This window comes from Lipomyces chichibuensis (genome assembly GCF_038497645.1).
Source record: "Lipomyces chichibuensis strain CBS 12929 unplaced genomic scaffold V1513scaffold_50, whole genome shotgun sequence".
In the NCBI taxonomy this organism is placed as follows: Eukaryota; Fungi; Ascomycota; class Lipomycetes; order Lipomycetales; family Lipomycetaceae; genus Lipomyces; species Lipomyces chichibuensis.
The window spans coordinates 24217-36811 of NW_027117502.1; the positions used below are offsets into that span (position 1 = coordinate 24217).

The following is a 12595-nucleotide window of genomic DNA, read 5'->3' on the forward strand; positions in this document are numbered from 1 at the left end:
GTTATCTGCCCGGCCCGACTGTCAACCTCGGGTCTACATACCTTTCCATCCTTAGCGTGCGGCTCAGATATTAACGGGAAAACCTTCTTGGCCACTGATGCCGTAGTATGCGGGTAGTAGATTGTTTTCAATTTTCGCCGCCATCGAGAGCAGACGTTTATAAATAAACCTTGAGGGAGTTCAAAATATGGGTAAAAATACTGATAAGCTATTTATTACACATTCAGAATGGAGCGGCCCAGATAGACACAGCGGAGCTGGCGGTATCTCTGCTCGCAAGTCAGATCACTCGAAACAAGCGCGACGCCTCCCATTCTTTTACTGTGCGTTAAGTCTGCAACCTTTTGAAACCGCGATTTGTGACGTCCATGGTAATATTTTTGATAAAAAGTGCGTATAACTTAATGTCTTGCGAGCTACTGTGGCTAAACGAAAGGTTCATAGACAGATTGAGAGATGGCTAGAGAAGCGCAATACGAATCCAGTAACGGGAGAGAAAATATTAATGACCGATTTGATATCTCTAAATTTTCAAAAAGATGAAGAAGGACATTACATTGATCCTGTGACATTTAAAGTTTTTACGCCGAACACTCATATTGTCACTATTAAGACGTCTGGGAACGTATTTTCCTGGGAAACAGTCGAGCAACTTAATATCAAGGCCAAACATTGGCAGGATATCGTTACTGGAGAAAAATTTTCAAGAAAGGAAATTCTCACTTTACAAGACCCGATGCTTGTGGCAAATGATTCGACGATATTCAAGGCCGCAGATGTGAAACTTATATCAGAGAAGGAAGAGTCATTAAAACGGCCAGCTCCAGATTCTGTCTCCCCGCCATCTTCGACAAAGAAAGCAGCACTACCTTTCAACGCGTCTGTGAGCACTAACGGCCGTGCAGCGATGTCTTTAACGTCCACAGCAGCAACTCCATATACCAAGTCAGAGCGACAGATCCTGACAGACGAGGAATACTTACTCAAACCTCGGCGTGTGAAGGAGATGGGATATGTGCAAATTCGGACCAACCTCGGAAACTTGAATGTCGAGCTGAATACAGAATACGCTCCTCGGACAGTGTACAATTTCGTGAAGTTAGCTGAGAAAGGATACTACAAGGACGTCAAGTTTCACCGAAATATCAAGCATTTTATGGTATGCAGCGTTAGTTGTTATGGTGATGAGCAGAAATAACTCTAATGACGTAGATACAAGGTGGCGATCCAACGGGGACTGGCAGAGGCGGCCAGAGTTATTGGGGGAATCCTTTTGAAGACGAATTTAATTCACCGCTTTCGCATGATGCGCGGGGTGTGCTATCAATGGCGAACAAGGGCAAGAATACCAATACGTCACAATTGTGCGTTCATGCTGTATTGTTCGGACAAAATCGTATGGCTAACATTCGTATAGCTTTTTGTTATATAGGCCGAAGCCGCAACTAGATAGGAAGCATACCATATTTGGTAAAGTTATCGGTGGTATTGATGTGCTGGACAAATTGGAGAATGCGCCAACAGATGCCAGCGACCGGCCACTAAAGGACATTGTCATAAGCGATGTGCTCGTTATCATAGATCCGTTTAAAGAATACATGGAGAAAAACAGACCAAATCGTGACTCAGATTCGAACGACAACAGAATGGAGACTAAGACAATACCAAAGAATAAAGAATTGGATGATACTGTGACGTGGTCCGGGAAAGTGCTTAATGCGAAATCAGGTGCAGTATCTACGCGAAAGCGCGAGGTTGGAAAGTACATGTAAATAGAACCGAAAGTGCAGATTGTTTATTCAAGGACGACTTGGGAGTCTTCATGATGTGGTGATATGCTGAACACATTTTTGATAAACAAATCTATCATACTCAAAACTTAAAATACATATTCCAGCCTAGCCAATGGTGATGACTTTTAGAGAAACATCAATGCACATACCCCATTTTTCGTCACAATCCAAATTCATATGGAGTCGTAAACATAAGACAGTAAATAACAAACACGCAATCCACTCACTCCATTGAAAGTATACCCAAAATTTATTTAAAAAGGAAAGAGGTACAAAGTTCACAGGTATGGTCACAAGAAGGCTGCGAACGAAGAAAGAATGGAAAGAATGGAAGCCTGAACAACATCCTCATGGATACCGACACCCCAGCGCTTCTCCTTTCCATCGACTCTGATTTCAATGAATGTAGACGCACGCACATTCGAACCCTGGCCGATGGCATGCTCCTTGTAATCCCAGACCTCGACCTTGACGCCAAAACCATTTGAGAGTGCGTCGGTGAAACTGGAAATAGGACCATTTCCAATCCCGGAGAGCCTTATCTCACGACCATCGAACTCCACGGAACCAACGAATTTTCTGGACTGCTCGTCCACTCGGACGATGTCGTATTCCTTAAGGACAAAACCGTTCGATATGTACTCTTTCCGGAACAAGGCCTCGATTTCGGAACCCTTGAGCTCACGACCAACAACTTCGGCTTCGCGTTGGACTATCTTGGAGAATGCGATCTGGAGACCACGAGGTAGATCCAAACCCAGCTGGGTGAGAATTATCCATGCCGCGCCGCCTTTTCCGCTTTGAGAGTTGACACGAATAACGGCTTCGTAGTTACGGCCAATATCTTTCGGATCGAGCGGCAAGTATGGAAGCTGCCACTTGACTGCGTCGGAAGTAGAGATCTCGCCACTGTCGGTTGCAGCCTTGACAAGCTCCTCGCGATCGTTGAAGCCTTTCTTGATGGCATCCTGGTGCGATCCGGAGAAGGCCGAAACGACGAGTTGACCTCCATATGGCGCACGATCGGGCACAGGAATCTTATTACACAGCTCGACGACTTTGATAACAGATATGATATCAGAGAAGTCGACGTTAGGGCTTACACCCTGTGTGTAGAGATTCAGAGCAAGAGTCACTAAGTCGACATTACCGGTTCGCTCACCATTACCAAACAAACATCCTTCAACTCTGTCAGCGCCAGCCAACTGCGCAAGCTCAGACGCGGCAACGGCGCATCCTCGATCGTTATGTGGGTGGACGGACACGCAGATTTTATTCCTCTCAGAGATATTAGTGCAGAAATATTCGATTTGGTCGGCGTACACGTTGGGGGTAGACATCTCGACAGTCGCGGGAAGGTTGAAGATAATCTTGTTATCCTCGCTGGGTCCCCAGGCGTCCTTGACAGCCTCGCAAATTCTGACAACGAACTCGGGAGAAGTGTCTGAGAAGGTCTCCGGTGAGAACTCGTATTGCCACTCGGTTCCGGCATTCGACGGGTCATCCTTAGTAAGAGACCGCACCAGCTTGGTGCAGCGTACAGCGAGTTCCACACTCTCGTCCTCGCTCATGCCGAAAACAATCCTCCGGAAACACTCCGACGTGGCAAGATATAAGTGAACAATTGCCATCTTGGCGTCTTTGAGCGACTCGATGGTCCTCCGAATTAATTCTTCACGGCACGGAGACAAAACCTGGATCCACACGTCATCAGGCGCCTTGGCCACTACGCTGCGGGTGAAGTCGAAATCAATCTGAGAGGCTGAAGGGAAGGCCACTTCGATTTCTTTGTAACCGATCTCAACAAGCTTGGCGAAGTACAATTCCTTTTCCGAGACAGACATTGGATCTGACGACAACGCCACTTAGTATTACGCATCATTTGACAAATTAGCCTGCTGGTAGATACATACCAGGAAGAGACTGATTTCCGTCACGGAGATCAGTGGCCAACCATCTCGGCGCCTTGTCAAGAGACTTCGAGGGCCATTGGCGATTTGGCAAGTTCATGGAAGGAAACTTCCTGTACTTGATTGAGGGATCTTTGAGCATAGGCATTTTGAGTGACCGGCTTCCGCAGAAGTACTGAGCGAGGGACTCACACAAAATGCAAATTCAGGCCAAAAGTCGAGAATGCTTTATATCTAAAAAGTGAGCGAATGAGTCACTAAAGTCAACGTTGGGAACCGGCAATGTTCACTCCGAGGGAAATGGGCTTAATTGAGCTAATATGGGGCAAATAGTACAGACAGATACTCGTTATATGGTGGAATTATATGCGGGAGGAATAATGGGTTCCCGAAATTATAAACCAGAACAACTGGCTCACTAACGAAAAAATTTGCCTTAGTGGTGCGATGTCGCCCCCGGGGAAGCCACGTTCGGCTCGTGGCTGGTATCGGGGTGAGGCGAACGCGATAGTTGATAATAATATTGTACAATGCAATTTTTACTGGATATTCGATTGTTTTTTCTCCGCCTATCTTGTCAATTTACAATATACTCATTCTGAATGATTTGAGATCCGTATTTTTTTAAGCTATTATGGGTTTAATTTGCTCCACAGGACTGTACGGGGGTCTTTGTATTTATTGTGTCGTCTTCGCGCCACCAGCCGCGAAGTTCCTAGTTCCTGCCAGAACCGGCCATAACCGAATATAGCAAATCCCACGGAAGAACACGAAATTTCCGCCGCTGCTGCTCGATTTTGAAACTAATCATAAGTGTAATTGATTTACTGGCCAATGGCAGTTTACTGCATTGACTGGGCTGTATGCGGGAAACAATTAGCAGTATTAATCCGCACTGGCAACTACTGTTCGTTGCTTCGGGCCCATTTACGTTGATCTTCTACGAAACAATCTGTCAATATGTAATTCAATTAACGAGATATATGCGTGAATGGCATTGACTGGTACAACTTTCTATAAGATGCTGCATCATTTGCGTTCTGTCTGTCGCAGACAGTGGTTAGGGCTATAAACAAACAAATTGCTGCGCGTCGAGGCCGTCGCGTCTCTGCTTGGAGTCTCATATTCTCCTCCACACATGAGAGAGAGACTTAAAAATCGAGCCTTCGACATGCGCAATGGATTCTGCCAGCTTCGACATTTACTCGTGAGGCGAGACTAATGCTGAGTATTGTAAACTGCGTCGCAGGATGATGGTGGAATCTCCGGTTGTCATACGATATCCTCGGGGTCTTCATGCCAACTCTGACTCGAAACACAGATCACAACATACAGAAACGGGGATAGCACGTCACAATTCCGCTACGACAAATACTGTAGTCTCATCGAGAAATCTCATCGTCAAGACAACAATCATGACCGATCCGGTTTTTGGAACGTTAAATGCAATTACACATTCAGATTTATCTACCAGGCGTCGATGGCCTAGGACTGCATCTTATCGTGACTCTGAAACTGTCAGCGATCGAGAAGCGAACAAGCAGCGGTGCAGTAAAGCCAATCCCTACAGGAAATCTCAATACTTCAAAGAGAAGGATCCACTGGCTATTCGACTCTCTGAGAGCAGCGATGCGCTACATGTAGATACGAGTTACAAGCCACTGAAGTTTCACTGGATGGACATTTGCCAGGAGAAGTATTGCACAACAGAATATAATTCGCTGCTGTCTCAGTCCGCAAAAACGGATAACGGTGGGAAATTAAGGTCCCTTAGAGAAATTACTTTGCGGATCGCAGTGGATCATTGCACATCCTTGACAGCCAATGTTTTGCTGCGAGTACACTTTCTTCCAATTGGCCAACTAATTTGGGAAGAAATCGTTCGACAGGGAAAAGATTCACTCCGCGTGTATAAAACCTTTGTTGAAAGGTTTCCGAGCGAGATGTCAGAATACAATTCTAAGCAAGCCAATCGCAACAAAGGATATCAAGCAGTGAGAAGGCTCAAACTCACTCACAGACTTCCTCATGATTTTGCCGATCACATTGGCGGATGCATGAATTGGCTTGTATATGTTGATATCTACGACGTTACATCTGCCACAGTTACGCGCGCCGGATTACTCTCTCTACTTCATATTCCGGCTCTAGTTGGTCTGAAGTTCGGCGTGCGTACGAGGCAATTGAGAGTTGGCACTGCGAATGATGCACCGATTTTGGACGATCGAATGCTTAAAACCTACGCTTCGGCCATGAAGCTTGATGGGCGGTGGCAGTGGCTCCGTGCTCTTATCATTACATGTGGAGATGGCAATGGAGCACTTCCAGGAGTTACCCAGGAAGGCATGAATGCGATTATGGGAGCGAAAGGTCGTCTGAGATATGTCGAATGCCACAAAGATCTTATGCCTGTGTCGTTCAGGAAGGGACAGCTCGTACGCGGAAAACTTGTTGGTGAAGATGATGGACGACCTTGTGGGGGATGGATGTCTCTGCGCGCGTGGCCTGTCAATTATCCTGCAGCATTACATTGGAAATGCATGAAAATTGCGAAAATCGTTCATGGTCAAACCTCGGAATTAGATCAAAAGTCCATCTTAGATATCTCGATTGCTTCACCAGCCCGACGGTACAAAAATTTGGAAGAGAATGAGGGCGCCAATTATTTTATTATAGACGGATATGTATTGTCATGTGACGATCGATCAGGACTTTCTGAAAAGCGACTCGGCGCGATCAATAATGAAGTGGACAAGAACAAAAGAAGGCGGGGGATTGTGCCAAAATGCAAAACGAATACTCCGAGCTTGGACCAGATGATGGCAAATTTTTTGAGATAAACACCAAATAATTTTTATTTGTGTTACTAACTTATATAATAAATGTCGACATATTCCTTATAGCAACATGATCTAGTAATCGCTATTAAATGCAATGGCCAATCAGAGGGTAGCAAGAATTGCGGGACCCTGAGTCACTTTGATCGGATCACGATCACACGATCTGTTTAGCCTCGACCAAGGGTAATTTGCTGTAGTGGTTAGGGTAAATTTGCAGTGGGGGAGGCCCATCTACCCGCTTAGCGTCGCTGCCAATCGGCCGTAAATAACGGGCGGTGTAATTCTATTCTTTGCCTCCCCACCTCTCGTGTGCCATAAAGCCTCCCGGCCGAACTCCCACATTACCCGTGTAGAGCTCACTGGGAGCTAAAATGATGCAAGTCGCTATTGCCTCATAGAAAATACGACTCTTCGAAACCGAACCGAATTCGTGAGAGGCGCGTGTTTTTCAACACATCTTTCTATTCGTTTATCATCCTTAGAGCAAACCTCCGGGTTACAATTTGCATTTACATGTATAGCAGCATAATTGGTGTCAGAGTACGGTAGAATTTAGCACATTATGGATTTCGTCGACTATCAGCTAGAGAACAAAGAACAGTTCTGGGCCGGTGAGTTATTTTGCCGACTGTTATGCGGTGCTCAATGGAGGCTAATTGACTTACATAGAGTTGGATGAAATGACATCAGGGCAAATACACTCGTCCAGTTTGATTGAGTCGGCTGTGAAATCGTTTCTTCGGTTCACGGCACTATATATGGACGAGTACTTGGTTGCAGATGAGGATCTCATGCGGTGCTGTTATAAGTTCTTAGACTGTCCCGTGTTCGTGAAGCACCGAGGCCACGTACGACGGAAACTTATTACGACGCTTGTAAAGGACACTTGTTCGTTACAGATGATGATTATTTTAGGAGTCATACTGCTACTAGACGGACGGGCCCATGTGGAGACATTTGAAATGATGGAAGAGGAGCAAGCTTGCCGGTTAGTTATTGACGTTCTATGGCATCGACGAGATGATGGCCCGCGATTACATCAGATCTTTCTGGAATTGCTTTATGAGATGTGTCGTGTTCAGCGGTTACAATACTCGGATATGGAGGCTGTTTCAGATGATTTCGTTGAGTATTTGTTTCAGGCTGTCGAGCACAATGAGGACTACGACAATGATCCTTACAGCTATTCCGTTATTCGAATTCTCCTCGTACTGAATGAACAGTACATGCTTTTAGCAAGCCATGTTGCATCCTCTGAGAAATATTATGAGCAGCTAGAAAATCGGATTGTGTCGATTTTAGCGCGGAAAGGGCCAACCTACAAGACTTTCGGTACGAATATCATCATTCTTCTCAATCGTGAACGAGAGCCGTGTCTGCAACTTCTCATTCTGAAGATGCTGTATCAGCTTTTTACAACAGATTCTACCTTTGAATATTTTTACACCAATGATTTGCGCGTTCTTACAGATGTATTCATTCGAGAACTTCACGATCTTCCCGATGATTCGGAGACGCTCCGACACACATTTTTGCGGGTACTTCACCCCTTGCTCGCACATTCACAGCTTCGTCATTCCCATTATAAACATGAAGAGCTGGTAAAGCTGCTTAAATCGCTAGCTGGAACGAGCCGAAGTGCACATTATCTGCCGATATCGGAGACGATGGCTCGACTGGTGTCGCGTTGTATGAGAGTGCCGTGGCTGTCGTTTCGCTTTGCGCAGGATGAACTGCATTTGCAGCAGCAGCAGCAGCAGCAGCAGCAGAACGATTTAGGGATGTCATTCATACAACCGACAGACAGCGCGACATCTTCGGCTTCGACGGCTTCTTCTACACTTTCCTTGCCAGATATGGCAGTCACTCTACCTCCGTCACCTACACGAAAGGGGCCAGATGTCAAGAGCACTCCGCTCGGGAGTGGATTGATTGCTGGCGAAGCATGAACAATTTTGCTATGCATTTTGTTGTTGGCTTAAGTTGCCTGTTGGTTTCATAAATAGTTGTTTGGTTGAATTACTCAAGACGGCGTGATGCATGAATTATTACTAAGTTACGATATCTGAATCATTATTTTCTGTCTATTCGAGCACAGTTGGCGTAGGTCGTTTGTATTGGTCGAGCTTCATGTGATATTGTTTATTTTAGTGTAATTCTTACTGTGCCTTTGGTGCCGTATAGCGGCTTTTATTTTCTTTTGAGTCACTTTGATGGTTTTGAGTGTTGTAGCTGGCAGCTATTCCATTTGTTGCGCTGGTTCCTCTTGCGTCAGTTTTGCTTCTGGTTTCTGTATTAGTGCTGATGATGTTAGTTGGTTTCATGTATTGTTTGTATTAAATAGGTTGAATAGTTATTCAGGCAGCTATAATGTGTAGTGCCAAAGTCTTCCGTAGGTCGTTATCAAGTCAAACCAATTAATGTAATTGCCATCGAAAAAGATAAATTTTAGATTGCAAAAATATCATTGCCTTCTGACTGCCCAGGATAAATTCAACAGAAACAATGCTGAAGCCACAAAGCTGGAACGTCGCCACAAGCCTGAATCATTCTGGTCGTCTCTATCGTGCGGGATTCTCGCATCGTGCATGATGGAATTATCGATGAGGTCGTTTTTTGTCTCCAGTTGAGTTGGTGTCTGTGTGCTGAAATATATTTTGCATGTTGCAATCTCTAGTTATCGCATGAGGTATTGATGCCCATGCACCAGTCGCACACATCGTTGGGACTTGTGCAGGGGAACTGAGCCGCACCTACTGTGGCTGGTGGCGTCATTAAAAATCTGCTTGTCGATGTTTGTTGTTGCAGTTAAATTCCACGAAAGTAAGATGTCTAAGATGCCATTGTCTCAAACTTGGTGATTTGCTGTTGGCAGGTTTAGCGGTGGAGTTTGCTCTCCGACAGCAATAACTTGCGAGTTGAGTAGACAGGGCGATAATGCAGACGGGCATACTACCAGCATATAAACGCATCAGTCTATCACATCAACTGTCCGCCGTCAGCTTTTGTGACGCACCGGTTCGTGAAGTGAGCCACTAACAGAAAGTCCTGTCACCGACTCTGACTGGGTAAAGCTTTGGAGACGAGTTGATGCAAGGGGCGCTTGTGCGGCGCAATGTTATTTGACATGGGCCCCTGGATTCGCGCAGGGCTCCGTGAAAGGAAAAAATAGAAGTACAAACGATCGAGCCGGTAGTCTGGATGATACGTTGATTGACAAGACATGCGGAATTCGTGGATTAAAACCTTGCATGAGAGAGACAGGACGAAACTGACCCGTCGCAAGCCACCTGTCGAGCGAGCGAGGAACAATCTCATTATGAAGTAATGCATGCGAGCAAGAATTAAATTTATACTCCAATGAGCGACAAATTACTAGACAAGATCATATCTTACGGATAATGCATATACAATTCATTAGGGCAGAGTCCGCTCTGGCGTATAGTAGAGAGGAGCATTACCTAACTTGGCTATAATTAAAGCGAAAAATAATGGCTGGCAGAGTTGGGATAAGTGTCAATTAATGAATGCAAGGTGCCGAAGCTTAATTAGGAGAACACATTGGAATGGGGACTAAAGAACATGAACGCGTCGCGTGCGTGAGGAATGAAGCTTGTGCTTCTCCTGGCAGTAGCATGCTGTAATCCAATGGCCATTTCAGTTGAGAAACAGGTGGCCTGGCTGATTTCTCTATTCTATGGATTGCTTACGCCGTAATATATTGTACATCCTGAGGGAAGAATTATTTTAGGTAATGAGACAATGCTAAGCAATATTTAGTATTGATAGTGTCACGACGAGTTACTGAGTGTCTGTCGCAGTTAGTGGAGGAGACTAGAGAGAAGTTTTGACTGTGAGTAGGGGGACCCTTGCTGATCGATGTCAAGTTATTACGGCACACAGTCAGTCAGTCAGTCACAGTGCCAGCCACACTCCCTATTATGTTATGAATAATACAATACAATAGTTAGCCGATATTCTGCAGCCGCCGTATCATGCACCAAGTACAGTCACCACAGACGCAAAATATTACTCTCCGCAAAAAGAAGCTTGTTTTGTATGCTGGAATGGCTGGGATTTGCTGAACAGCAGGGCTCCTCCATACTAGAAGGGACACTAAACCCGGGAGGCTGGAGCATTGCTAGCCTAAGAAAATCCCAGCCATACTTTATTAACTAATTAAGCCAGGGGTCGGGCATTCTACATGGAGCTAATCCTGATAAGGCATAGCTTGAATAGCCATTTGCATAGTCTTAATGTAGGGGGAGTTAGTTGACGCTAGCCTAATTGGGACTTATAATTGGCAAATGTGGCTGGAGCACAGCCTCAATTGCCCGATATATGCAGGCGAGTGAGGCTGCCGAAAGCGTGCGGCTCAGGACCAGCATTGCGGTGGATCTGTGGCTGGGCAACAATGTCGAGAAGGCCTGCCTCCTTACCTTTTGCGGGCGAGTGCCCAGGGCACTCCTCCTGCCTCCCCCTTGTCGCCCCTCCCCCCTGTGTCGGAACTGCTTCTCACCCTCGATTAGTCCATCGCTTGCCTTGATCATGGCTCTCAATGCCTCCAGGCATACTTAAGCCACTGCCGCCCTCTTTTCCCCTCCCTAATATCTCCCACAGTAAAGTCAATCGTCGCCATGCTGGACATCGACCGTGCCGCGCTCGACATCTTCGTGTCCTCCCCCGTGTCACCGCAGATGGTTGCGTACCTCGTGTCAACCACTCAGACCGTAATCCGTTGCGATCCAGACTCTTCTACCGCGACTGGTTATCCCTACTCTCCTCCTGCGTCGCCAACTTCCTCGGAGGAGCCATGCTCTACTCCCTCTCGTTTGCCGTCTCTTACGACCTTCATCGCGACGCTCGTCACGCGGTCTAATGTCCAGACTCCGACTCTCATGTCCACGCTCGTTTACCTCTCGCGCCTTCGCGCTCGTCTTCCTTCTATGGCCCGCGGCCTAGCCTGCACCTGCCACAGGGTCTTTCTTGCCGCTCTCATCCTGGCTGCCAAAAATCTCAACGACTCCTCGCCAAAGAACAAACACTGGGCAAAGTACACGACTGGACTCTTCGCTCTGGAGGAAGTCAATCTTATGGAGAAGCAGTTGCTCTATCTTCTCGACTGGGATCTGCGCATTACCAATGACGACCTCCTAGTCCACTTTGCGCCGTTCATCGGTCCCATCAAGGCCGAAGTCCGCCGACGAGAGCAGGCCATGCGCGAACGCGAGTACTACGCTCGTAAGCAGCACGAGGAGCAGAAGCAGCGCGAACACCTCTATCACAACCTGCCACATCATGGTCATCAGTTCCTGTCGCAGCCTGCGCATTCCCCACTCTCGCAGCCATACTATGCTACGCCTCCTCTCTCCCCAATGTACCTTCCGCCGCACTCTCGCATGCCCACACTCTCGAACTCATCGTCTTCATCATCAATTGCATCATCCCTCTCGATCCCGGCATCATCGCTTATGTGTCTTCCGTCGCCAGTAGAGCTTGACGAAGAGGAACTCTACATGTGCACTATCGATGACCTGCCTTCCCAAACCGTCATTCAGCGTCACCAGCCACAATTTAAGCGGATAATGAAGGGCAAAGCATCTGGCTTAATTGCAAAGTTGTTGAGACCACAGCGGTCTACTGGAGTGCTCGCTTAGTGCATCTTATCTTACATCATTTTCATTTGTTTATAGACTTTGGGTATAAAATTGGCTATCTAATCGTTGGGAGGCGTTGTCTGCATGGCTCCATATTCCATTTCTCTGTATATATTTACATCTCTTTGGTTGGCTTATTTAATAGGTTCCGCATTTGCATTTTGTTAATACATAATCTATAGAGTTATATCCTGCTAGCAGTCACCAATGTTAGAGTTAATTGATTATAGCGTCACGTGCTATAGAGGGTGATGTTATTGTGCCACTTTCACGTCCGTACTCTCGAAAGTTTATTAACTGCTTGCTTCCTTCCACTGTCAAAAGTATCTACGACACACCCCGTCGCAGCCGACTCTTCTCATTCTAGGGAAATTTCGTGCAGTCCCACTGACGTA

At 46.3% G+C, this 12595-nt stretch overlaps 5 protein-coding genes across 5 annotated transcripts; 4 read left to right on the forward strand and 1 right to left on the reverse strand.

Annotated features, from left to right (window-relative positions):
* The first annotated feature begins 115 nt into the window (after positions 1 to 115).
* V1513DRAFT_405537 (cyclophilin-like domain-containing protein) lies at positions 116 to 1929 on the forward strand. The gene is made up of 4 exons (XM_066895610.1): positions 116 to 390; positions 445 to 1159; positions 1213 to 1364; positions 1418 to 1929. Exons 1-4 carry the CDS (start codon positions 188 to 190, stop codon positions 1770 to 1772), a joined length of 1425 nt encoding a protein of 474 aa, XP_066751082.1. The 5' UTR covers positions 116 to 187; the 3' UTR covers positions 1773 to 1929.
* On the reverse strand, positions 1774 to 4152 carry V1513DRAFT_452702 (uncharacterized protein). The gene is made up of 2 exons (XM_066899153.1): positions 3707 to 4152; positions 1774 to 3642 (listed from the first exon to the last, which is right to left on the reverse strand). Exons 1-2 carry the CDS (start codon positions 3849 to 3851, stop codon positions 2084 to 2086), a joined length of 1704 nt encoding a protein of 567 aa, XP_066751083.1. The 5' UTR covers positions 3852 to 4152; the 3' UTR covers positions 1774 to 2083.
* A 668-nt stretch (positions 4153 to 4820) lies between these two features.
* On the forward strand, positions 4821 to 6605 carry V1513DRAFT_452704 (uncharacterized protein). The gene has a single exon (XM_066899154.1). The coding sequence runs from the start codon at positions 4954 to 4956 to the stop codon at positions 6541 to 6543; it is 1590 nt and encodes a 529-aa protein (XP_066751084.1). The 5' UTR covers positions 4821 to 4953; the 3' UTR covers positions 6544 to 6605.
* A 239-nt stretch (positions 6606 to 6844) lies between these two features.
* V1513DRAFT_452705 (uncharacterized protein) lies at positions 6845 to 8957 on the forward strand. Its single transcript, XM_066899155.1, has 2 exons — positions 6845 to 7154; positions 7213 to 8957. Exons 1-2 carry the CDS (start codon positions 7106 to 7108, stop codon positions 8490 to 8492), a joined length of 1329 nt encoding a protein of 442 aa, XP_066751085.1. The 5' UTR covers positions 6845 to 7105; the 3' UTR covers positions 8493 to 8957.
* Positions 8958 to 10937: 1980 nt separating this feature from the next.
* On the forward strand, positions 10938 to 12467 carry V1513DRAFT_257728 (uncharacterized protein). Its single transcript, XM_066894501.1, has one exon. It carries the CDS (start codon positions 11181 to 11183, stop codon positions 12198 to 12200), a length of 1020 nt encoding a protein of 339 aa, XP_066751086.1. The 5' UTR covers positions 10938 to 11180; the 3' UTR covers positions 12201 to 12467.
* The last annotated feature ends 128 nt before the right edge of the window (positions 12468 to 12595 follow it).

Excerpts from the sequence above, each read along its gene's own strand:
- V1513DRAFT_452702 (XM_066899153.1), bottom strand. The coding sequence starts at position 3,851 with ATGCCTATGCTCAAAGATCCCTCAATCAAGTACAGGAAGTTTCCTTCC. Across the intron at positions 3,643-3,706 it reads CGGAAATCAGTCTCTTCCTG|ATCCAATGTCTGTCTCGGAA; the intron begins GTATGTATCTAC and ends CGTTGTCGTCAG.
- V1513DRAFT_452704 (XM_066899154.1), top strand. The coding sequence starts at position 4,954 with ATGATGGTGGAATCTCCGGTTGTCATACGATATCCTCGGGGTCTTCAT.
- V1513DRAFT_452705 (XM_066899155.1), top strand. The coding sequence starts at position 7,106 with ATGGATTTCGTCGACTATCAGCTAGAGAACAAAGAACAGTTCTGGGCC. Across the intron at positions 7,155-7,212 it reads CAAAGAACAGTTCTGGGCCG|AGTTGGATGAAATGACATCA; the intron begins GTGAGTTATTTT and ends TGACTTACATAG.
- V1513DRAFT_257728 (XM_066894501.1), top strand. The coding sequence starts at position 11,181 with ATGCTGGACATCGACCGTGCCGCGCTCGACATCTTCGTGTCCTCCCCC.
- V1513DRAFT_405537 (XM_066895610.1), top strand. The coding sequence starts at position 188 with ATGGGTAAAAATACTGATAAGCTATTTATTACACATTCAGAATGGAGC. Across the intron at positions 391-444 it reads GGTAATATTTTTGATAAAAA|ACAGATTGAGAGATGGCTAG; the intron begins GTGCGTATAACT and ends AAAGGTTCATAG. Across the intron at positions 1,160-1,212 it reads GAAATATCAAGCATTTTATG|ATACAAGGTGGCGATCCAAC; the intron begins GTATGCAGCGTT and ends CTAATGACGTAG.